General features: G+C 51.3%; 2 protein-coding genes across 9 annotated transcripts in view; one reads left to right on the top strand and one right to left on the bottom strand.

Moving 5' to 3' along the window:
- Positions 1-3,698, top strand: part of SPEN (spen family transcriptional repressor) — a 78,017-nt gene extending 74,319 nt beyond the window's left edge. For all 6 annotated transcript variants that reach the window (XM_027859796.1, XM_027859795.1, XM_027859791.1 and 3 more), the window contains 4 exons: positions 608-1,021; positions 1,145-1,339; positions 1,625-1,783; positions 2,448-3,698. In XM_027859796.1, the coding sequence (XP_027715597.1) occupies positions 608-1,021; positions 1,145-1,339; positions 1,625-1,783; positions 2,448-2,579 (900 nt within the window). In that variant the 3' untranslated portion in view covers positions 2,580-3,698. The remainder of the gene's footprint in view (positions 1-607; positions 1,022-1,144; positions 1,340-1,624; positions 1,784-2,447) is intronic.
- A 3,701-nt stretch (positions 3,699-7,399) lies between these two features.
- The window catches only part of ZBTB17 (zinc finger and BTB domain containing 17), a 54,292-nt gene continuing 37,862 nt past the window's right edge, over positions 7,400-23,829 (bottom strand). For 2 of the 3 annotated variants that reach the window (XM_027859811.1, XM_027859812.1), the window contains exons 2-16: positions 19,986-20,192; positions 16,417-16,605; positions 15,727-15,876; positions 15,323-15,433; positions 13,645-13,698; positions 12,868-13,106; positions 12,638-12,780; positions 12,096-12,396; positions 11,501-11,588; positions 11,216-11,332; positions 10,991-11,111; positions 10,539-10,669; positions 9,528-9,743; positions 9,321-9,410; positions 7,400-7,793 (exon numbers count right to left, since the gene is read on the bottom strand). In XM_027859811.1, the coding sequence (XP_027715612.1) occupies positions 7,525-7,793; positions 9,321-9,410; positions 9,528-9,743; positions 10,539-10,669; positions 10,991-11,111; positions 11,216-11,332; positions 11,501-11,588; positions 12,096-12,396; positions 12,638-12,780; positions 12,868-13,106; positions 13,645-13,698; positions 15,323-15,433; positions 15,727-15,876; positions 16,417-16,605; positions 19,986-20,192 (2,426 nt within the window). In that variant the 3' untranslated portion in view covers positions 7,400-7,524. Of the gene's footprint in view, positions 7,794-9,320; positions 9,411-9,527; positions 9,744-10,538; positions 10,670-10,990; positions 11,112-11,215; positions 11,333-11,500; positions 11,589-12,095; positions 12,397-12,637; positions 12,781-12,867; positions 13,107-13,644; positions 13,699-15,322; positions 15,434-15,726; positions 15,877-16,416; positions 16,606-19,985; positions 20,193-23,829 lie in introns of those variants that run through there. The other variant, XM_027859813.1, reaches the window with a different exon arrangement.

Raw genomic sequence — 23,829 nt, 5'->3', positions numbered from 1 at the left:
TGGGAAGTCCCACCACACAGGGAAGGCCTCAAGTCTGAGCCTGGCGATGGACTGTGTGCCTCTTGTCCAAGGAGCAGCCTAGTGCAGAGGCTCATCACCAGAAGGTTGATCACCAGGTGATCTTTTTTTTTTTTTTTTTAATGGCCGTAATAACTCACGAAGACCATCGGCTAAGGTGTGGAGGGGTCATGATCTGCATTGGTGGAGAGAGCGCGCCCACCGATGAAGTCACAGGTCTTTAGAGTATTGATGTGTCAGGGCTCTAAAGGTTCCCAGCTAGGCCATGAGACCTATTTGATGTCATTATCAAAGGCTTTTTAGAACAAAGATGGTTGTCTTGAGGATAGTTCCAGTACTCCTTCCTTGAGGCCAAGAGATGTACTTAGATTTTCTCTGGATCCCCTACAGCCTGACATCTCCAAAGAACATGGTTTAGGTCCCTCTTGAGTAGGTTGGAGCATAAAAAGAAGAAACCATCAGAGCTTATCTGGTCCTTCCTCCATTTCTCCATAGGATCGTTTGGGAAGTTGGTGGAGGGAAATTTTTGAGGGATGAAATGGATTCTGATGCTTGTTACCCTCTTCCCATCCCACTTTTTCATTCCTAGGTCCCAGCTGAAGGGGAACACACTCATCCTAGCCAGCCTGTGCGAAGCAAAACTCCTCAGGTGTCCCAGGACGTTAAGGCCACTCAGACGGGAGCCCCTGAGCAGACTCAGCACATGGCTGGAAGTAGACACTCAGGCCAGCTGGACTCCCATGTGCACATTCAGCGGGCGCAGGCAGAGGCCAGTCAGACCTCCTATCCATCCCCTGTGGCCATCTCCATCAAGACGGATCTGCCATCCCCTCACACCCCCCAGGCAGGCCCGAAGCAGCCCCTCTTGATTCCCACAACCTCTGGCCCTGGGGCTCCATCGGGATTGCCACGCTCCGGCTCTGAATCTCAGCCAGTTGTCAAGCAAGAGTTATCTCCTCAGCCTGTTTCCCAGAGACCTGTTGATATGGTCCAGCTTCTGAAGGTGAGGGTGGGGGGAGGAAGGAGACTGTCTGTTGGGGCCAGTTTCTCTTGGCTGTGCTGGGCCTGCCCTTGGTTCCCCTTCCCCTTTCCATAGTGCTAACTCCCCTTTCCTTCACCTCTGTAGAAGTACCCGATTGTGTGGCAGGGCCTCTTGGCTCTAAAGAATGACACTGCGGCCGTGCAGCTCCACTTTGTCTCTGGCAACAATGTCCTGGCCCATCGGTCTCTCCCCACTTCAGAGGTGGGCCCCCCGCTGAGGATCGCCCAGAGGATGCGCCTGGAGGCCACCCAGCTGGAAGGGGTTGCCAGGAGGATGACGGTAAGCACGGCTTTGCTCCCTGGAATGTTAAAGGGCCATGGGAATGGCTTGTGTTGCTGGCTTTGGTGCAGGAGGCACCAAGAATCCTCATTGGCTGGTCCTGCCTTTAGAGACGCTTGTAGTTTCTGTGAGGAGACAAGGCTGGGACATAGGACCTGGCCTGGGTGGGTACCTGAGGACTAGCTGACCACCACTTTGGGTTCATCGATGGGTCCTCCTTTTGGAGAGGAGCCTTGGCTGTGCGGTGCTGGTGGCTGACTAACTGACCAGAATCTCTTACCCCAGGTGGAGACAGATTATTGTCTGTTACTGGCCTTGCCCTGTGGCCGAGACCAGGAGGATGTTGTGAATCAGACTGAGTCCCTCAAGGCTGCATTCATTACCTACCTGCAGACCAAACAGGCTGCGGGCATCATCAACGTCGCCACCCTGGGCTCGAATCAGGTCAGTGCATCCTCCTTCCGGTAGCTTGAGCAGTTTAAAAACCTCCGTGGATCTTATGGTGGCAAGAATGAGAAAGTGTAGACATAGACTTTGGTCATTGGCACCTCAGCGTGAGGAAGCCCTGAGAGCTTTTTGGGAATGATTTCACACCCTAAGGTGTCTTCCTTCTCCTCTGGCTAAGTTTATCCTGGAATGGTCATTGGGAGGGGGTGGTGGGACAGGTGGACAAAACTCTTGCACCAGAGAACTTCGCAGTCAGTGAAGGGAAGTGGAGCTCAGATGATGAGGGCCATGGGAAGCTAGAGAAAGGACTGAAGGAACATGGTCCTTGAGGGACCTGGGGCTTATGGGTCGGAATGCAGAGTGAGGGGTCCTTGCCCAGCTCTTTGTGTTGGGGGACCTGGTTGAATCTCACTGGGGGCAGTAGCCTTGAATGCAGTGGTAGGCATCCTCAGTGCTTGCAGAGAGAGGATCCCTGCCCAGAAGTGCTTCTTGGGTCAGCAGCAGCATCATGGCTGCTCAGGTCAATGTCAGCCCTCCCTAGGTAGGAGTTTTTTGAGTCTGGGGATATGATGAAAATGTCATTTACTTGTGATTGGGAGGTACCATCCAGAGAGAGGTCTTAACTAAATGTTCATTCTCCTCCTCTCTTCTTCTCCTCCAGCCTGCTTATGTCCTACAGATCTTCCCTCCCTGTGAGTTTTCAGAGAGACACCTCTCACGCTTGGCCCCCGACCTCCTCGCCAGCATCTCCAACATCTCCCCCCACCTCATGATCATCATTGCCTCTGTGTGAGCCACTGACAGACTGCTGTCCAAGTTGGTGTATTCTTTCCAAGGCCCTGCAGCAAACAACAGACAACAACAAAAACCAACAAAAAACCAACCAACCAACCACCAACCACCACCAGATCAGATAAAAGGAAGAGGAGGATGATACAGGAGCAGATTGTGAAGACACTGCTGCCAGATGCCCAGCCTCCTGCCCTGCTTGGCCTCGATCAGACTGTGTGTCGCTGGGTGTGGTGCTGCTACCTTGTATGTTTACATGATGCTTTAGCTTACGGACAACGATGCACTCAGCAGGCAGATTGAGGCCTGGGCCGGGGGGTTAAATGGAAAAAGTTTTTTAAACAAACGGAAAAAGAAAAAAAAACCTGAACTGCCTTTGCACTAAATTAGTGACTTGGACTTTTGCACAGTTGAAGACATGCTGTGACTTCTGGATGTCTTGATGTACATTAACATGCATCGCGGACTCAAAATGCAGGACTTGGGAACTTCTGCAGAAATCTAGGGGTCAAGGAACATTTCATTGGATTGTTTTTGCCCCCTTTCCCTAACCCTGGTTCCCCTTCTCTTCTGGACCCCCATCATCCTTCTTAATCAACTCTCCCGCTGCCACCATCTTTAATTCATCTGGGATGTACAGTTTACATTGGGGAAGAAACAGCAATGGGGAAACTTGGTTTTCCTTCCTGGTGGGATATGCAGAACTCAGTGGGTGTGTGTATATATAAATATATATATATAATATATATAAATATATATAATACTGACTTTAAAAAAATCAAATCCCCTGACATACATTTTTTTTTAATCTGTGCCAAAAATGTGTTTTCAGAGAAAATCTTATTTTCATACTCAGACTTTGTATCGTCACTCATTTGTAAGTGCGCTTCATTTAAACATGGCTCGCCCCTCCATCCATTCTCCCAAACCTTTGTGGGCCCCCCTACCCCCCTGCCCCGCGATGTGGGAGTGTTATACACTTGTACAAAGAGACTTTTTATTCCCGATCCCCTCCTCTAACACTTATTAATTTATGGAACTGTTTTTTCTCTGCGCAGTTTTGTTTTGTGTGTCCATTGGATTACAACCTTTATTAAAAAATACAAAACATGTTGAGCTTGAATGTGATTGTCAATCTTGGGGGGCTGGGGAGGGTAGACGTTGGATTTTGTAGGCTTCTCCTGCAACCCCATCCAGCAGCTGTACACGGGAGAAATTGGAGTTTTTGTGGCCCCTGCCCCCTTCTGGCCATTTGGTGCTTGATGCTCAATCCACTTTCTTGTGAGTTATTTTATCTTGTACAAAAGAAGAAATTTTTATCACAGATCAAGTTGGACTTGGACCATGTTTGTTTTGTGGTGTAAATTATTTGTAAAACTCAACAGAAGTCTTGACTGGTTCTTGAGTAACGTTGAAAGCACTTACAATTTTGATACACAGAATAAACAACCACCGAAAGAAATTTGCAAATTTTAAGCAAGCTTTGTTTCCTCATTTTCATCTCTCCCAACTCCTGAAACTGGGGATCAATTCATGAGGGAGGTCCCCAAATCCTCTTAAGATGCCTTGGGAGATGAGCCCTATCCAAACTATAACTGCTGCCCAGATTTAGGACCAGTTATGTCTTTATTGGATGTTCCCTTGGGAATGTTCTGGGCTTGTAAATTTCCTGAGCATCAGGGATGGACACAGACACAGGGCAGCCTCCTGGACTATTCTGGTGCAAGACTGTGCTGGGAAGGGGGTGGTAAACACAAACTAAGACATGAACTAAGGTCCGTGCTTTCCATGCCTGTCTATGAAGCCGTCTTTGAGTACTCCAGCCAAAAGGGATGCTGTCCAATTTAGCAACTGGTTCCATCTTAGATCAAGAAAAGGGAATCAAGAGGGTTTAAGAAGGCTATCTATTGTGTCCATGGCTGTGGCAGCCACCAGGAGAGGAGGCACAATGACCGGAGAAAACTTTCCAAAGCCTGGAACTTGGGAGACAAGAAGAAAATCTGGCCAAAGACGAGAACAATGTCCCAACTTCATGCCTACAGAGTTAGATGCTAGGCCACAAACAGGCTGCCATCCAGGTAGTTGCTGCCGTTTACCCCCATTTTACTGATGAGGAAGCTGAAGAGCTAAGGGTGGTTCAAGTACAGTGGAAAAGATCTATGAGGGAGATGGGCTAGATGATTTCCAGCTCCACGTCCCATGACTATCGGAAGCTAAAGCTAAAGGGGCTGGTCAGGGTTTATATACCCTGTCTTAATGAACTGCATTTGTAAAGTTCTGCCTTTTCTTTAGCCTTCTTAAAGGGGGAAATTGAGATGTGAACTGAAGGCCAAGCCCCACAAGCCCTGGCTGGGGGTGGGGAACCTGTGATGTGGCCCTCTAGGTCCTCAAGTGCAGCCCTTTGACTGAATCCAAACTCCACATAACAAATCCCATTCATAAAAGGATTTATTTTGTAAAACTTCGACTCACTCAAAAAGGCTGCACCCGAAGACCTGGAAGGCCACCAGCCCTGCCCTGGACTAATACAATCATGGCTAGGCTGTGTGGAATTCAATAGTATTAATCCGGCTGACATCACACGTACCAAGCAACTCTCCCAAGAGTATTAGCGATTGCTAGGTCGCCAGCATTGATAAGGATGGGAGAGAGAGAGAAGTCTGTCGACCAGAAGCCAATGAACTTGACTTCCAGTCAATGTTATCAGATTCCTGGCAATGTTATCAGATGTACTATTTAAGGAATGGTGGGTGACCTTGGAGAAGAGCAAATGATCATCTCAATTTTTTGCTTAGTTCTGGGCGTTACCATTTAAAGGGAACATTGAGCTGGAGTGTGGGGTGGGAAGGATGGAAGGAAGAGCCTCAAGGGTCATGCCGTGGAAGAGCAGCTGAAGGATGCGGAGAGAGTAAGGGGTGGAGAAGGCTTAATGAAGGTCAGGCAAGATCATCCTCATTTCTGTTCTTGACAAGGGTAACTGGATGAGCGAAATATAGTTGTAATTCAGCTAGATCTTGGCAAAGCATTGAATGGTCTCTGCTGCTTTTCTCGTGGTAGTCAATAAACAGTTGTTAAGAACCCCAAAGTAGTGGAGAGTTCCACGTCCACATGGTGGACTCCACTGGAGTGCTCCAGAGATGGGTGCTCAGCTGTGTCTTATTTAATATTCATTATCAATGGCTTGGATTAAAAGCATAGGTACAGTGCTTGTCAAATTTGTGTATGACACAGCTGGGAAATTTAGTTAAGACACTGACAGTGGGCAGAAATATCTTTGACAGGCCACGAATGTGGCCAAATGTAGCTATATGCCAACTTCACACATACAAGATTGGGAAGGTATGGCCAGAACATAGTTCATCTTGGGGGAAGGAGATGAGTGGGAAGACACTGGATTCAATATATTGAAAGCTCAATGAAAGTCACTGACCATGACATGACTGCCATAAAAGTACATGTCAACTCAGGCTTCATTAAGAGAGGCAGTACCCAAGACCGGAGATGGTGTGGGAACCTTGCTGGGCACTCTGCCCGGCCCGACTGACATCTGGAGTTTTGTGGATGAGCTGGAGCACAACCCAAGGTGAATGACCAAGATGACGGAGCTGTGGGTGTTTCCTCACAAGGGTGTGAAGGCCAGAGGGGCATGCCCAGAGCCCTCGTGTTATTGCCTGCATGTCCCTCGCTTGCTACTTTTAGATGGCCGTGTCAACTGAAGGCATCTTCGTGTATTTAGACGGTCATCAGGTGGACAAGTGATCAGACTTGTTCTGCTTAGCCCTGGAAGGCAGAGTGAGGAGCAGTGGGTTGGAAGGAATAGGCAGATTTGGGCTCTAAAGGAAAAAGAGATTGCTAACAGTGAGCATGGTCCCAAAGTGGGATGAACTGGCCTGGGATAGAGCAGGCAGCAAATGGGATAGCGGATAGCGTAGGACTTCTGGTCAGGAAGACCTGGGTTCCAATCCTGCCTCAGATACTTCTAGCTTGTATGACCCTGGACATCACTCGGCCTCTCTCGGCCCGTTTCCTCAACACAAAATGGGAATAACAGCATCTCCCTCTCAGGGTTGCTGTGAAGATCAGATGAGATAACACAATAAAGGGTTTTGCAAACCGTGCGTGCTCTGCAAGTGCTAACAAGGCTATTTTCTACTGGTTTGCCCTTCACTGAGAGTCTCCAAGCAGAGGTCAGATGACCACGTGGGTGTGCTGGAGAAGGGATTCAGGCATGGGTGAGGCTAGATGGCCACTGAGGGGTCGTGCGCCAGGACAGCCCCAGGCTTAGAGGAAGAGTTGGGGTCCAGGCCCCTTGCTCAGGTCCCACAATTCAGTAGAGAGGTGAGACTCCTGGCTTGGAGAAAGCCTCTCTCCTTTCCTCTGACTTTTCACACTGGAGGGGGTGGTGGGGCAGGGCCCTAGGCAGCCTGAATACAAATGACAAGGAAGAGTCTAAGGGGAAGGCAGGGAGAACACATCTCCAGGATCACCTGGTCCCAAGTTTCCACCCTGTCAAGTCCTGGGGATGCCGGAGGCCATGTAATCATTTCATCCCAGAGGGAGGCAAAAGAAGCCTCCCCCAGGCCAGCTCATACATCCCACCCTCCAACGGCTGCTTCCTAGGGCCCTGCCGCAGTGCCTCCTCACAAGGGTGGGAAGGCTGGAGGTGCGGTGCCCAGCCTTGCAGCAAGTGGTCTGGAGTCCTCGCCCTTACTGCCCACACGTGCCCCTCACTTGCCAGTTCTCCATGGCTCTTGGCAATGGCACTGGCCATTTCCCTCAACACCCCTCCCCATCCCTGCCCAGTCCCACAGCAACTCCCAGAGCTTTAGAAAATAATCCAATTTATTCTCTCTAGGGATCCAGGGTGCTCGGTCCATTTTAAATAAAGAGTCAGGAAAGGCGGGTGGTCTGCTGTGGCCCTTGCCCACCCACACCTCCACTCCATTCATTCATTCAGCCACAGTGGGTGGAGGGGGCTCCGCCAGCGCAGTCTGGCCCTCAGCCCCTTCCCGGGGGCGGAAAAGCAGTTCCCCGGCCTGCAGCACCTGCTCCGCCTGCCACGTGCTGCCTGGGCCATACTGCTGGTAGAAGTCCGTGTCTGCCTGAAACATGACCAGGGCCTGGGCTGTGTGGATCCGCACATGCTGGGCTAGGCTGTTGGCGTCCAGGAACTTCTCACCACATGAATCGCAGGCATAGAGGATCTGGGTGTTGGGGTCTGTCAGAGAACCAGAAGACAAGCCACGTTGGGATTAGAGCCCTGCTGTGGAGCTGCAAGCACGACCTCCCAGCCCGAGGGGAAGGGATTGGCTCAAAGGCCTGGCTGGAAAGTTCTGGTCCTGGAAGGTGTGAGGAGCCCTGCCTCACTGGACAGAATCTTAGGGCTGGAAGGAACCCCAGATGGCTCCCAGTCCAAGCTGTACCCAAGAAGGGACACCCTCTGCAACATCCCCACTAAGTGGTCATCCGGCTTCTGCATGAAGACTGCCAGGATCAGGGAGGATCACTACCTTCCAAGGCAGCTCATTCCATTTTGGGACAGTTTTCCCTTCCACTGAGCTGAAATCTGCTTCTCAGAGGTCTGCACCCATTCTAAGTCCTCTAGAGGCCAAGGAGAACACAGCTCATCACGGTTTCACAGCAGCCCTTCATACAGTTGGAGGTGGAAACCGTGTCTTCTCCCCCTATTTCTTTCCATCGATGCTCACGCGGTGTAGCCCCCATTCCTGTCCCTGTTTCGGCCCTTTCTCCGTACGTGCTAGCACCATGCTCTGGGGGTAGATCTAGCACAGTGGCACCCCCACTCGCCATATTTCTCTTACAAGGTCCTAAACAGAGCTGGTTTCTTTGGCTTCCCAGTAGCCAGCAGAATGACCATGAGCCCCAAGGGCATGAACATCCCCAAGCCTTTTCCACACAGGCCACGCCTGCCGCCTCCTTTGAGGGTCCCAACAGCAGAACTTGGATCTTTACTGCTATTAAATCTCTTCTGACTCAGGCTGGCTCACCGGCTGAGCTCCAAGACCATAGTCCTGTGGCATGTCGACACTATTGCCAGTGTCCTAGCTTTCTGTCCCTACACATCTGATAAACATGCCCTCTATGCCTTCACCGAAGCCATGGATAAAGCGTACTACCTGTGTGACCTTGAGCTGGCCACAACTTCTCTGGCCTCAGTCTCTTCATCTGTAAAACGAGGGGTTTGGGAGGCAGGGTGGTGTGGTGGAAGGAGCACTGGGCTGGAGTAAGGAGACCCGAGTTTGAGTCTCAGCTCTGCCAATGACTAGCTGTGTGACCTTGGGCAAGTCCCTTGACTTCTCTGGGCCTCAGTTTCCTCATCTGTAAAATGAGGAGGATGGACCAGATGACCTCTAATGCCCTTTCCAGCTACAACAATCTATGAATCTATGACTCCATACACATACAAAAAACTGACAATAAGATTTATCCACTGGGGAAGGGTAGCTACTTCGGCAGGCAACAGGTTCAGATGGAGTTGGGATGACCACTTGTGGGGATATTGGACAAGACATTCCTGTTTGGGTACAAGCTGGACTAGATGCCGGCTGAGACCTCTTCCAGATCTGTGACCACAGACTGTCCCAGGTCCCTTCCTGCTCACTGAGCATGGCTAGACCCAGGACCCCAGGACTGTTTCTGGAGCACCCCCATGAGCACACACTCCCCTCCTTCCCTCCCTCTGGGCTTATGTCTTTCTAGTCACTCATAACCACATCTTCCTCACCTGCTTCCTGCACCTGCTTCACGGCTTTGGTGATCTCAGCTTTGAGGGCTTCTGTCTCATCCGCCGTCACTGCGGCCCCAACAGGCACCACTGTGGGGTGGGGGGGGGAGTACAGGGGGGGCACTGAGGGAGGCCATCCCCACCCCCTGCACAGGCCGCCTCCATCCCAAGACCCACCCCCAATGCTCCCCTCCCCTCTCCCCCCACCTGTAAGCTGGGTCACGGCTGTGGCAGCTAGTGCCTCTGTGGCCAGGGTGACCATGTCATCCGAGGCGACGGTGACAATGTTGACCTCATCCCCCTCGTCCGGTTCTACGATCTTGATGCCTGCCTTGCCCTGGTGAACCGTCTTCACGTGGGAGCGAAGGTTGTCCACACGGTTGAAGCCGCGTCCACACTTGTCACAGAGGAAGGGTTTTTCCCCTGGATAAAGAAGACAGCGTGGTCACATCCCCAGCGCACTCTCCAGACACACAAGTTCATCTGAAGAACCCTGGGGAGGGTCTAGGAAAGGTATAACCCGCTGTCCTATTGGCACAACATCCTGGGGCTGCTGCCGTGTCTGAGCTACTCAGAGGCTCCGCAAGTGTGCCGCGTCTTCCTCCCAGACCCTCTCCGAGGCAGGAAAGACCATTAGTGCATGGGCCTCTCTAGGCAGCACTTCTGGGTCCCACCACAAGCAAGCTGGGGATGAGATTCTTTGTTTCCCGCCACTCCATGAACACAGTGCCGATGTCAAAGGGAGCACCGTTTGGTAGAATAAGCCTGGGATCTGGCGTTAGGGCCCTCAACTAGAATCCAAGCTCATACTTCTTAGGAGGAAAGAGGAGCAAAGTCCCCTACGCCCTCCCAGCCTGGCCCTGAGCTTGCCCCTCGCTAGAGGACTCCCCCCTCAAGAACGTGCCCCGCTGCTCTGACACAATCATGTGCAGGGACAGGGCATGATTCAGATTGGGGGTCAAGATCCTAACGCTGAAAGCTGGAAGGTGCTTCGAGGTGATTGGGTCCAACTCGCTTTATAGAGAAGGAAAATGAGGCCCATGCAGGTGCAGGCAGTCAGAAGCCCAGCCGGGTCTAAAGCTGTCCCCTCCAGGCCGGCTCTGTCTGGGCCCTCACGAGGGCGGGAGGATGTGCGCTCTGGCTCGTCCAGCTCTCCCTACCGAGACCCTGTGGTTCAGGTGGTGGCCTCTCCTGCCAAGGGCGCCCCCCACGACTCACCCGTGTGGATGATGATGTGCTTGGACAGATCCCCCACGTTGACAAAGGCCTTGCTGCACACGCTGCACTTGTGCGGGCGGATGTTGTCATGGTGGCGGATGTGGTTGGCCAGCTGGCTAGACTGGACAAACCTGCAGCGGGGGGAACAATGAGATGGGAGCGAGAACGAGCCAGTATTCAACAGGAGAGAAACAGGCCTAGAGAGAATGGGACGGGCAGCAAACATAGCAGGGGCAGGATCTGAATCAGATCCTCTGACTCCTCTGACTCAAGGCAAAGAGCTCTGGGGAATGGAAGAACGGGCCCGGCCTGGACATGTGAATGCCGGGAAGGGGAAGGCAGCATGACCTGGGCCTCACACTGCGGTGGTGCCTGGGAGCCTGATGTCTGAGGGCCTAGGATGGAGGGGGACGGGGAGGGGCACAGGTGGTCAGGGAGCCGCAGGCAGTGACCTTTTGCCGCAGCGCTCACAGACGTAGGGCTTCTCCCCGGTGTGCTGGCGCACGTGGGCAATGAGGGAGCTGGCCTGGGTGAAAGCCTTTCCACAGATGAGGCACTGACACGGCTTCTCCCCTGCAGCAGGACGAGGATGTGGGAGGGGAAACAGGTGAGCGTGAGTCTCCCCTACCCCAGCCTGGGTTGGCCCCTCCCACCCTTGGCCCAGGCCACCTGCTTACCTGTGTGGATGCGAACGTGCCTCTGCAGGGCTCCAGGGTCTGCAAACTGCCTCTGACAGTGGACACAGACGTAAGGCTTCTCCCCACTGTGGATTCGAAGGTGCCGCTTCAGGTTTCCTGGAAGAAGTGGGGGGAGGGAGGGGGGCAGCGCAGAGGGTGAGGCTGGGACAGTCAGGGGGCTGGAAGGAGGTAGCCAGGAGGACCCAGATGGGGACAGGGCTCTGTGGAACTGCCTGTGTGGGGCTTGGACAAGACTCAAAAGCGGGGAGGGGCAGGGGTCTCTACCTGAGGTGGTGAATTGCTTGCCACACTCCCTGCACTTCAAGGGTCCATCCGCAATATGTATCTTTAGATGCGCTTTCAGGTTGCCCACCTGTACTTGGGAGAGGGTGGGGGAAGCCCCTCAGAGGAGGCACTCTGAAGAAGCTGTGGCAGGCCCTTCTCGAGGCCGACAGCCCACCCAGCCACGCCGTCCACAGGGGCTGCTCCCCTAGAGAGGGAATCTTCTGGTGCTCAAGTTGATGGGCTCAGGGTAGACCTGGAGAAGGGCCTGAGGAAGCTGCCGCCCTTGCCCTGGCCTCAGGTAATGCCTTCAGCCCCTTGGGCAGTGCTGTGCCTGGGCCGTACTAGACTCCTTTGCCTTGTATTCCCATGTTATCGCTGTGTGCGCACACATGACCCGCACCAGTGAGAACGGGGCTAGACCCCCGAGGGCAGGGACTGGGGCCGGGGGTCTCTTTAGCAGAGTCGTGGGCCCTGCTATTGTTCTGGTGAAGCCCACGCATCCCTTCCCAGAAAAAATACCTGGGACTGCAAAGGAAAACAACTGCCACCGCACCATTTTAAAGACCGTGTCCCTGGGGGCTGCACCGTGCCTCACCTGGTTGAACTTCTTGTCGCAGTGAGGGCACTTGTGCTCTTTGTCGGTGTCGTGGGTCTCCAGGTGCCGCATCTTGGAGGTGGGGTCAGAGAAGGAGCGCCCGCAGTAGTCGCACTGGTAGGGCTTCTCGCCGCTGTGCACCAGCTGGTGGCGCTTCAGGTTGCCCGAGGTGGTGAAGAGCTTGCCGCAGTCGTCGCAGCGGTACCTGGCCTCGCCCGTGTGGCGCTTCTTGTGCAGGTTGAGCAGGCTGATGAGCCGGTAGCTCTTACCACACTCCTCGCAGCCATAGGGCTTCAGGGGGCTGGGGAGGGGGGCCGAGGTGAGCGGGGAGCCAGAGGGCAGGGCTAGGGGAGGAGGGCGTCCCTCATCAGAGACGCTGGAGAAGGGGAGACTAGACGGCCTCTAAGGGAGAGGGTCCCCTCCTAACTCCCAGGCACCGTATGAAGAGGAGCTGGGGGAGGGGGAGGGGGAGGGCTTTCCTCCAGGCGTGGAGTCAGTGAACAAGGCCCCCCCCCCTGCCATGGCCCCTGGGGTGCCTGTACCTGTGTGTTTTCTCATGGGCCTTGCAGGCTGCAGGGTCAGAAAAGGCCTTGTTACACTCCCGGCACGAGAAGGGCTTCTCTCCGGTGTGGATGCGGATGTGCCGCTTGAAGTTTCCCGTGTGAGTGAACTCCTTCCCACAATCCTGCGGAGAAGGGTGGAGTTCGGGGTGAGGGGACGAGAGGCGGCTCCAGGACGAGGTGGACTGAGAGGCTGCGAGGAAAAGGGCTACCTCACACTTGTGAATGACAGAGCCGTACGCCTTGGACTCTGTGCGGTCGCTATAGGTGCCCGAGCGTAAGACCCGAGCCTCCCCCACGTTCTCCTGCCCAGAGTCTGTGCCTCCAGACTCCTCGTTCTCCTCAGGGGGTTCTCCGTTCTCCAGCCTGGGGCTGACCTCCCCATAGGCTGCTCCTTCCGGGCTCTTGTGCTCCTGTTCCTCATCCTCCCTCGCTGGCTCAGCCTCGATTTCTGCAAGGAAACAAGCTTTGGAGAAACTCCGGGGGGCACAGTGGGATTGTCTGCCCAGAGATCTGCACCGAGGGGACCCTGAGAGGCTGCACCCTAGCCTTGGCCTGGGGCATTACTCTGAAAGGGAGGCAGCTAACTGAGGACCTGAGACTGGGAGAATGAGTGAGCCTCCTTGGGACAGCCTCATCCAGAAAAGCCATTTGCTCCTGGGATTGGCACCTAGGAGCTTCTAAAAGAAGGGCAGAAGTTCCTGGTGAAGGTTCAGTCAACAAAGATTTATCATGCACCTACCACGTGTCCAGTACTGTGCCAGTCATGTTTAAGATCCAAACAGATAGTTTATGTTCTCTTTAGGGAGTCAGAACATAAGCGGAAGTGCTAAATGACATGCTTCAGATCACCAGTGCCTTTAGGAATTTGGAAGGGAGGGGGTGTGGCTGGGGCAGGGGTGGGAGGGGTAGGGGGGGAGGGGGGGATGGGTAGGGGCTCTGGAGGCTTTGGACAAAATCAGAGACCTGATCCCGCCCTGGCCACTGACCTGCTGGGCCATTTGGGCGAGTCACTTCACTTCTCTGCGTCTCTGTTTCCCCCTCTGAAAAGTGAGAATGATGGGAAACAGAAAGAAGGAAAAAAGGTTAAGATGAGACCTGAAACAAAGAGCACAATTACACTGCTAGTGTATCAAAGGGAACTTGAACATTTTTACCCCTTTAAAAAAAAGTTCAGTTTCACATACAAAACTAGTGTTTTGTGTATTTGAAAGGTTGTCTTTGACAATGGTCACTAAGTTTATGCTAAATAAAAAATAAATAAAATGGAGACAGTGGTCCCTGTCTTACTTCATAGTAACCAAGTGAAATAGTAAATTTGTATGTGTGTCTGTGAAAGAGACAGAGACAGAGAGAGAAAGAAAGAGTGAGAGAGAGGAGAGAAAGAGAAAGAGACGGAGAGAGACGGGGGGAGACAGAGACAGAGAGACAGAGACAGAGACAGAGAGAGAGAGGAGAGAGGAAAGAAACAGAGAGAGAGAGAGAGACGGGGGGAGACAGAGACAGAGACAGAGAGATAGAGTGAGAAAGACAGAGAGGAGAGAGAAACAGAGAGAGAGAGACAGGGGGAGACAGAGAGAGACAGAGACAGAGAGACAGAGACAGAGTGAGAAAGAGAGAGAGAGAGGAGAGAGGAAAGAGAGAGAGAGAGAGAGATGGGGGGAGACACAGAGAGAGAGAGAGAGAGAGACAGAGAGGAGAGAAACAGAGAGAGACAGGGGGGAGACAAAGAGAGACAGAGACAGAGTGAGAAAGACAGAGAGAAAGAGAGAGGAGAGAGAAGAGAAACAGAGAGAGAGAGAGGGACAGGGAGAGGGGGAGAGACAGAGAGAGAGAGACAGAGAGAGAGAGAGGAGAGGTAGAGAGAGAGAGGAGAGACAGAGAGAAGAAAGGAGAGAGGAGAGAGACAGAGAGAAAGAAAGAGAGAAAGAAAGAAAGAGAGAAAGAGAAAGAGAGCAAGCCAGAGGCAGGTAGTCTTCCAAGGAACGACTAGAATTGGCATTGGAAAGAGAAGGGTGAGAGGCAGAGACATGGCATTCTGAGAAGGCCTGTACAGAGCAAGAAGGGACTAAATAGTAAGTTCTTCAACAGCAGGGTTCAATAATTCAATTCAATAAAAATGTAGCATCCATTATCAGCAAAGTACAGTACTAGGAGCTGGGGGCTTGCCCAGCACCTATCCAGGGGTCCTACTCACTAGAGTGACCCAATGTTTTCCCTTCCTATCTCTGGCCTTTGCTCACAGAGGCTGCTTCACGCCCATGCCCCATCTCTATCTTTTGCCTTCAAAGTCCAACTTGGACATCATTCCCTCCATAAAACCTTCACTGACCCCTCCCCACGAATGAAGCAATTCCCTCCTCCAATCCCACTCAGCCCTTACTTGGGGCTCTCCTCTGCACTTCTATCTCACCCTCAAGCAACCTGTAGTGCGCCCATCCTCACCCTTCTCTCAACTGGCTAAGCTGCTCGAGAAGAGGGCCAGTGCCCAGGGATCTTCTCCCTAGGGCCGAGCTCAGTGCCGTGCCCACAGGAGGTCTTTAACAAATGTTTGCATTTTCAAGGAGGAGGTAGGGCCCGAGCCTGCAGGCGTGCAGTGGGGAGATCCCAGGAGGAACAGATGGCGCAGGGAGTCAACCACGGCGTGAAGGAAAGGCTCGTCTCTACCTTGCTGTGTTCTCTGTGACAGGAGTACCTCAAGGGCTGGACCCACAGAGCTAGGGCTGGTTTCCATAGGCAGCAGCTCCCCAGACTGGACGTCCCCCTTCCCCTCTGCACCTGAGCACAGGGAACACCACAAGAGAATGAGCAAGCATGTGGGGGCAGAGATTCACTCTTAATAACTTCACCCCTGAAACCTGCCCAGCTCTAAGATGAGGGGGTCAGGAGCTGGGGCATTTGTTCATCTCAGAGATTTCCTAATTCAGGGAAAGTTCTTGACCTGGAAAATGTGCTGTCCAGAGCTCAAGAAACGGCAGTGCGTATACTGTCTTCACTGAAGCAACCCCAGGGCAGGAGTTGCCCTGGTCGGGTCCAAGGGCTCCACATGGCCTGGCCTTCACACTACTCACCGAGCCCATCCCCTCCGCTCTCAGCCTGGGGCTCTGGCTCGCCACTGGTTTCCTCACTGGGCCTCGCTAGAGGGCCATACTCCACTCGGTCCAGCTCGCTGAGGGTGGCGGCAGCAGCCTTCTTCTCCTCCTCAGCTTTCTTTTCCTCCCCTGAGGACAGAGGCATCATAACCCACCCTGAGGAGAGGAACACCCTGCTCCTGCTGGCCCCTCCCTGAAGGAGCCAGTCTCCTCCTCGCAGTATTTCTTACCAAGTCACCCTTTTCCAAGGACAGAGGCAACCATTAAGGGAAGATCTGAGATAAGAGGGCCAGGTAGGGGAGGCTGGGAAGGGGCTTGATATCAGAGGCGTCTACACTGGTTGTGCCATAGATGAGGAAACGAAGGTTCCCAGGGGCAAGGTGACTTGCCCACAGACACACAAATCACAACCAGCAGATATAAGATTTAGACCCAGATCTTTTCATTCCAGATCCATTTCATAATTTGCAGAGCCCCTTCCTATCCCTTATCCCATAGCAGCTGATGAATCAAGACACAGGTACCACTGCCTCCATTTTTACAGAGGAGAAAATTGAGGCTTAGGAAGGTGAAAGGACTTGCTGATGTCCTAGGACTTGGCTAACGACAAGCAGGACTAAAACCCAGGCCCCCTGACTACCTGGACCTGTCTACTCTGGGTAGGCTTACCCTCGGGCTCAGGCGGTTCCAGTTTCTCCGACGTGCTGCAGGTTTCCACAGGAAGAGATTTAAGGGCATTGCACGCGCTGACAATGTCCTGCATCTGGAGGAAGCCTGCCACAGCCAGCACATCCTCCACGTTGTCAGGGCTCAGGCTCAGCTTGGCCGTGTACATGAACTCTAGCACCTGCCCCAGACCTGTGAGGACACAGATGCTGGTCAGGCCAGGGGACAGAGCCTCTGAAGGACAAATCTGCTGCTCACGTGGAGTTTTTCTAGAAGAAAACACTAGGCCTCTCCATCCTCCTGCCCTGGGGATTCCTAGTCTTGTTGGTAGAGACAAATTGAAAACATGAAGGAGGGATAAAGTTGGAAAGTCATGTGGGTCCCTGATAATGATGGCTGGTGATCAGGAGGCAACCTCAACTAGGGCCTGGAGAAATCCCAACTCTAGAGCATCCCTGTGAGAAGAAAGACCTCTGAAGGAAAAGAAATGCCTTCTTCTGTCTCACTGTGTCATGGAGCTGACCCTAGATTCCTTAAGCACATCTGGACAGCAGGCTGAGCCTGGCTGAGCTAGGAAGGCAGCCAGGCCTTAAGAGGCTCTCGGGCCTCTTCTAGCCTCAATGCCTGCCTCAAGAGAGGTCATCAACCAACTGAACCCTCTGGTCCTGACCCACATCTCCAACTGCAGGTGAAACACAGTTACTGAAAGGCCCTACAGGCATGCAGACTCAGCAGGTTCCAGTCTGAGATCACTCTCTTCCCTCCTCAGCCTGCTTCTCCTTCGGACTTCACTGTTTCTGTGAGTGGCCCCAAAATGTCAGGGTTACTGCAAACTGTTTCCTCTCCCTTGCCTCTCATCCGTTATTTTATTTCTCCAACGTCTTTCAAAGCCATCCCTTCCTCTCTGTCTCCACTGCGCCTAGGCCCACAAGCCTGTATGGGTCTCCTTATTTATGCACTCTCCTCTCTCCCATGCAGCCTTCACATGGCTACCAGCCAGCCCTTCTACACGTGGATCAGACCAAGATCTTCCGTGCTCTCTACTGTCTTTCAACTGAGGTGCAGATACCTTCGGTCTGGCATTCAATGTCCTCCAAAAGGCACAACCCTACCTTTCCATCCTCCTCTCACGTTATTTCCTCCTCCACTGTTGCAGGATAACTGTGATTTCACTGGAATAACGATAAGTTCTCACAGATATAGCCCTTTTAAGGTGTACAAAACACTTTACATACATTTGATGTGATTATCTGATCCTCAAAATGACCTTGTGAAATAGGTACCATGATCACTGCTACCTTACAGATTGAGAAATGGGAAGCTCAGAGAGGTCAAGAGTCTTACTCAGGGTGCAGCCAATAAGTGTCTTAAGTGAGTTTTGAACCAAGTTCTTCTGGGTTCCAAGTCCAGCCCTCCCACTACTAGGAACTCATAGTAAGGAAATGCCCTCCAGCAATGTAGATTAGCACTGGCTCTGCCATTGATGGTCCTAGAGAGTGACCAGGGACAACTGCCAGGTGTGGTGACTCGCCAGGGCCCTGTGGTCAGGCTCTGACAGCAGCAGGATCTGAACTCAGGTCTTTCTGAGCTGCCTGCCCACTCTCCTCTCCATGCTCCCATCCAGATGGACAACTCTGCCACCTCAGTGGCACCTTTGGCTCATTCTTTCCTTTACCTTAAATGTCTTTTCCTCTCCCTCTCCTCACCCTCTGACCATCATCCACAGCCTTGTCCCAAAGCGACCTCCCCCAAACTCACACAGAAGCCAGCTTGCATGGCTCTGGTGACTTTCTCTGTGCTGTGCATGACAGCGATCTGAGCTGCTATCTCATCCCACTACTAGACTCCTTAAGGGTAAGAACTGGTTTCCCTAAACTGTCTGTCTCCCCAAGCATCTGGCAAAGTTCTCTGCACACAGCAGATCGGATGCTTAACAACTGTTTTTGATATCGTATTATGTATACAATAGCGACAGGCTGTATGTCTGTCATCTAAAGGCCAGCTTAGCTAAATGTGCAAGGGTTTATTCCTAAAAGGGCTTGTACCTGGGGAGACAACAAATGACTGACACCACTTACGCAGGTGAGGAGGAGGTGCTCAGCCCAAGGAAGTAAGAAACCTAAAGCACTGAGCTTCATTCCTCCCTAACCTCGCCCCTCCCACCCCCAACAGCTGTACTTTATCCCAAGGCCCGCGAGTGAGGTGGAACTGCACCCCAGTCTGGGGTCCCTGACTTCTGGCCACTCAATGAAGATGCGCTGGGAAGGGGAAAAGGAAAGCATGGCTTTCCTCAATGCCTTGGCCAGCACTTGATTGGGGTGGAGCGTGGAGGACAGAAGACCGAATGTATGATGGAAAATTATGTCAGTGGGATTAGAAAGGTAGAGAGGGAGTTACGTGCCCTGACAAGGGCACAGTGGAAAAGGTTTGGAAGCCCTGGTTTCTAATGCCAGATCTTTCTTCTGTTTTCGTCTTCCTCATGTAGGGAGCTCTGGAGCTCACATTCTAGAGCTTCCAGAGTCTGAGTGACTTGGAGCTCAGTGAGAGCAAGAATCGGGGTCAGGTTGTCACCTAGGACACACAGGCACAATACTATTTTAATACTCTATTTCAGAATGGGATGCAGCCCTAGAAGGGCCATTCAAGATAATCTAGCGCGTGGGGCAACTAGGGGGCGCAGTGGATAGAGCACTGGTCCTGGAGTCAGGAGGACCCGAGTTCAAATGTGGCCTCAGACACATAACACTCACTAGCTGTGTGACTCTGGGCAAGTCACTTAACTCCAATTGCCTCACCAAAAAAAAAAAAAAAAAGATAATCTAGTACACCCCTGTCTTTTTTACAGAGGAGGGCCCTGAGAGCAGTTAAATGCCTGGCTCTGGGTCACACAGAAACTGAGAAGCTGAGCTGGAGATGAAAACCTATGCCCTCAGACTCAAAATCTAGAAGTCTTACCACTAGGCCCCATTTCTCTCTCCTTTAAAAAAAAATAAAAATTCCTGTTTCCACCATCAGAAATTGCCACTCTCTCTGACACAAGTCATTATGTTGCGATTATTCAAGCTGAAACACTGAAAGTTTGTGCTTCTCATGGAGGCTAACACAGAGGATGCATGGAGGGGTCACACACTGAAACATCTTGCTAAAGACGCACACAAGGGTGCACACTGGCTTGGGGCCCAGATGTCATGGAAGGGGCTTTTCTAAAAAAAGAAAACCTAAGTATGTTGGAATTTATGTCTTCCATCTTCATCCTGCTCACTCACCTCATCCGCTATCCCCCTGCCTAATCCACTCTCCCATCCCATGTCTTAACCCTAACTAGACAGCAGAAGGCTAAAGCACATCTACGTTCCCCTGTGGCTGAGGGCTGGGCACAGCAGTGGACACATTCTGCCCCCAGGAGGACGGGGATGTGATGCGAGTGTCCTGGCGGGAGAGCTGCTGAGCAGACTGGCCCCTCTATGTGGTGGTGGGCGATTCAGTGCCTCAGGGATGGCACAGGAAAGCCCTGCAACCGCAGACTGGCTTCCCACCTCCTGGCAGAGCTCGACTGAGCGTGGCCCGGGTACCTGCCGCGTTACTGATGTCCAGATGCACCACGTCCTTTTGGTCCACAAAGAGCATCTTGAAGTACTCGCTGCAAGCCGCCAGCACAGCCTTGTGGGCCTTAAAGTTGATTCCGTCCACCACAAAGGTGCAGTCACACAGCAGGCCCAACTGCCGCTGCTGATTCAACTGCTCCAGGACCAGCTGGCTATGTTGCGGGAAATCCATGGCTGGAAGAGGAAAAGCCAGAAGGACAGCTGAGCCTGGGACTCAAACTGACCCTCGTTTGGTCATCAGTCAACGGGGAAGACTGTGAACTACTCCCACTGCACTCAGAGCTAAAAGTCAACTCTTAATGATCTTTGTGGAAGAATCTGGGAAAGGAGGGAAGAGGCTGGCTATAGGCTGGAGTTTACATTACAGACTGACAAAAATGAAGAATAGCCAGTCTCTGGGCTATGATTCTACAGACATACTTATGAACATGCTTGACTCCACTCTTCTTTCAGACCAATGACCTTCTCCTAGGCCAAGGTCACACGACTAATTCACTCCAGACCAGGAACTAGTACGACTCCTGGTTCAAGACTTAGAACAAGGTGCTACACACCAAGGTGAGGACAAAGATGTGCAAGACACGGCTGGGGTGGGCAAGACCACAGGCTGCGCTGGGAAACCAGAGGAAACAGGACTGCACAGAATCTCAGCTGCTTGAGGGCTGGACGAGTACACAACACAAAGATGTACAGAAAAAAGGTACCACAAGGGCTGGCTGAGATAAGCCTGGTGCCAATCCTCTACGTACAGCTAATGTTACAAGGCTCCAATCCTCACGACAATTGTCAATAATCAAAAAGCACTTACTAAGCGCCTACTAGGTGCCAAGCATGGTATGAAAAACTGGGGATACAACGGACAAAATTCTTGTCCTCAAGGAGCTTACAATTTAATGGAGGAAGACAACACAAAGAAGCTAAAAAAAGAGTGGTGGGGGGGGAAGGGAGGGGAGAAGGCACCTGGGTGAGGGGTAGACTGTCCTAGGCCCTACCTTAAATAGAGGCTTTGGAGTCCTTGGCTCTGCCCTCTAGCAATCTGAAAGTCCAATCAGAGGGTACTAATAAGACAGATGTGAGAAGGGGCAGCCAGGTGGCCCAGTGGATAGAGTACCAGCCCTGGATTCAGGAGGACCTGAGTTCAAATCCAGCCTCAGACACATAATACTTACTAGCTGTGTGACCCTGGACAAGTCACTTAACCCCCACTGCCCAACAACAACAAAAAAAACAAAACAAAAAAAAGATAGATGTGAGGCCCAAGGCATCCCATGTTTTCATTACTAACCGCTGGCTCCTCCTGGTCTGGAATGGCTTGTCTTTTGGGTCACAAATTCAGTGAGAGGTAATGGTAGAAGCAGGAAGTTTGACAGAACCATTACTAGGAACCTAACAGTAACAGCCACCTTGGAAGGCAGTGTTCTTCCTCCCTACCACTCAGAATTGGCCTGCTGTTCCAAGATCACCAGCTTAATGGCCAACTCCAGCAGTCCCTGTGACAATCCTCGCCACCCTCAACTTCAGTCACCATGTTTCTGGTTCCCCTCCGTCTTCTTTAACTGATTCTTCTCCCATCTTCTCATTTTGTTCCCGACTTCTCTGCCATTTTAAAAGCTGATGCCTTCTGTATTTGTCATTTCCCTATGGGCAGCTAGGTGGCACAGTGAATAAAGCGTTGGGCTTGGAGTCAGGAAGACCTGAGTTCAAAGCTGGCCTCAGACCACTTACTAGCGGTATGACCCCAGGCAATTCACTTAACCCTGTTTGCCTCAGTTTCCTCATGACAAATCACTCCAGTACTTTTGCCAAGAAAACCCCAAATGGGGTCACAAAGAATCAGACATGGCTGAACAACAAATGAAACACTTCCCTTTATACTTCACATAACTCTCCATCTCCCGAGTCTTTCAACAAGAAAACAAGCACAACCAACCTGCAAAATAACCAAGCTGGACAATACACCCCTCAGCCTCTCTACAAGGAGGAGGGACGTGCATCACATCCACTGTTCTTCAAAACCAGCATCAGTCATTTTGTTTAAGCCAAGAGAGCTGCCTTTTAGTACTGTTTGCATTCACATTACCATCGTGACCCCATGCGCTGTTGTCTCAATGTTGCTTCCTCTGTGCTGAATCACTTTCATACATCTTCCCATACACCTCCCTGTTTCTTTAAATTTCCAATATTCACTGTTTCCATTATAACATTCCATCACAATACATGCACAATTAGTACAGCCATTTCTTAAACTCAAGGAGGTGATGAGCACCCACCTTATTTCAAATTGTTTGACTACTACAAACAGTACGGCTCTGACTATTTGTTATAGTTGGGGCCATTCTTTAAGTTGTTAAGCACCTTGGGGTATCCATCATTTTCCAGACCCACTGGACTAATTCAAAGCTCCACCAAAAGTGTATTGATGTGCCTGTGTTCCTACAACCTCTTCAATTTACCAAATTGTCAAAGGGCTCCATGATACCAAGAAGCTTATGAATTTCTGAACAGAGTGGTTAAGCTGTATTTATGTAAATCCTGTGTTAGTAGGTTATCACACAAACATTTTATACATTTGTAATGATTCTGAAGGGAATTCATATTTCTGGCTTGTCCTCCTGCGTTTTGTTAGTAAAAGTGAATGCCTTACACACATTATCTTATTGTAACCTCACAACCTACCTCAGGCAGAAGCTATTACATCTTTATTTTACAGATGAGGAAACTGAGTCTGAGAGCTGAAGTATTTTAACCCAGATTTTATCCAGTTATACAACAGCAAGTATCTCTACTTCTTCACTAAGTTTCAATCTTTCCTGGCCTTTCTCCGGGACAACCCTTATCCTCAAAAAACCCTCACCTGACCCATCTACATCGCCACTCCTTTTCCTGACATGAGAAGGCCGTCTATAAAAGGCGTCTCCTCTCACTCTTCTCAGCTCTCTACAGTCTACCTTCCAACCTCATTATTCCACCAAAGCTGCTTTCTCCCAAGTTACTAAAGATCTCTCAGTTATCAAGTCTAATGACTTTTTCCTCAGTCCTCATCCTTTTTGACTCTACGATGCCTCGGACACCGTCAGTCATTCTCTTCTCCTTGATAACACTTTTCTCTAGATTTTGGTGACACTACTTTCAAAGTCAGTCACTAGGCATTTATGAAGTGGCTACTATATCTCAGGCACTATGCTAAGTGCTGGGGATACAGAGAAAGGCGTAAGATAGACTCATAATCTAATTGGGGGGGAGGAGACAACACATTAAAAAAAAGCTTTAACAGGTGAGGAAGAAGGAGGGGCAGGATGAAGTCATCTGACTGAAGTGGGAAATGATCTGAGGTGTGGGCCCGATGTCATCCTGCAGAATGATGACTTTATGACTGTGCCTACCTTCCCACAACCCCACCCCCAATACTGACATTTCCCATCTTCACCAATTTTCAGGGTGTGAGATGAAAGCTGTTTTGTTTTGCATTTCTCTTATTATTATTTTTTTTTTTTGTAAGGCAGTTGGGGTTAAGTGACTTGCCCAAGGTCACACAGCTAGTACTTGTCAAGTGTTTGGTCTGAGGCCGGATTTGAACTCAGGTCCTCCTGACTTCAGGGCCGGTGCTCTATCCACTGTGCTACCTAGCTGCCCCCATTTCTCTTATTATTAGTGATCTGGAGTATTCTTTCATATGGTTGTTAAAAGTTTGCAATTCTTTTGAGAATTATTTGTTTCTATCCTCTGGCCACTTGTTTACTGATTTAGGGAATAGCTTCTGGCATCACACACACACACACACACACACACACACACACACACACACACACAC

This window comes from Vombatus ursinus, unplaced genomic scaffold, assembly GCF_900497805.2.
Source record: "Vombatus ursinus unplaced genomic scaffold, bare-nosed wombat genome assembly UNPS02014172.1, whole genome shotgun sequence".
Lineage (NCBI taxonomy): Eukaryota > Metazoa > Chordata > Mammalia > Diprotodontia > Vombatidae > Vombatus > Vombatus ursinus.
The sequence above is the reverse complement of the archived record's forward strand: the minus strand, read 5'-3'. Positions and strand labels throughout refer to the sequence as shown.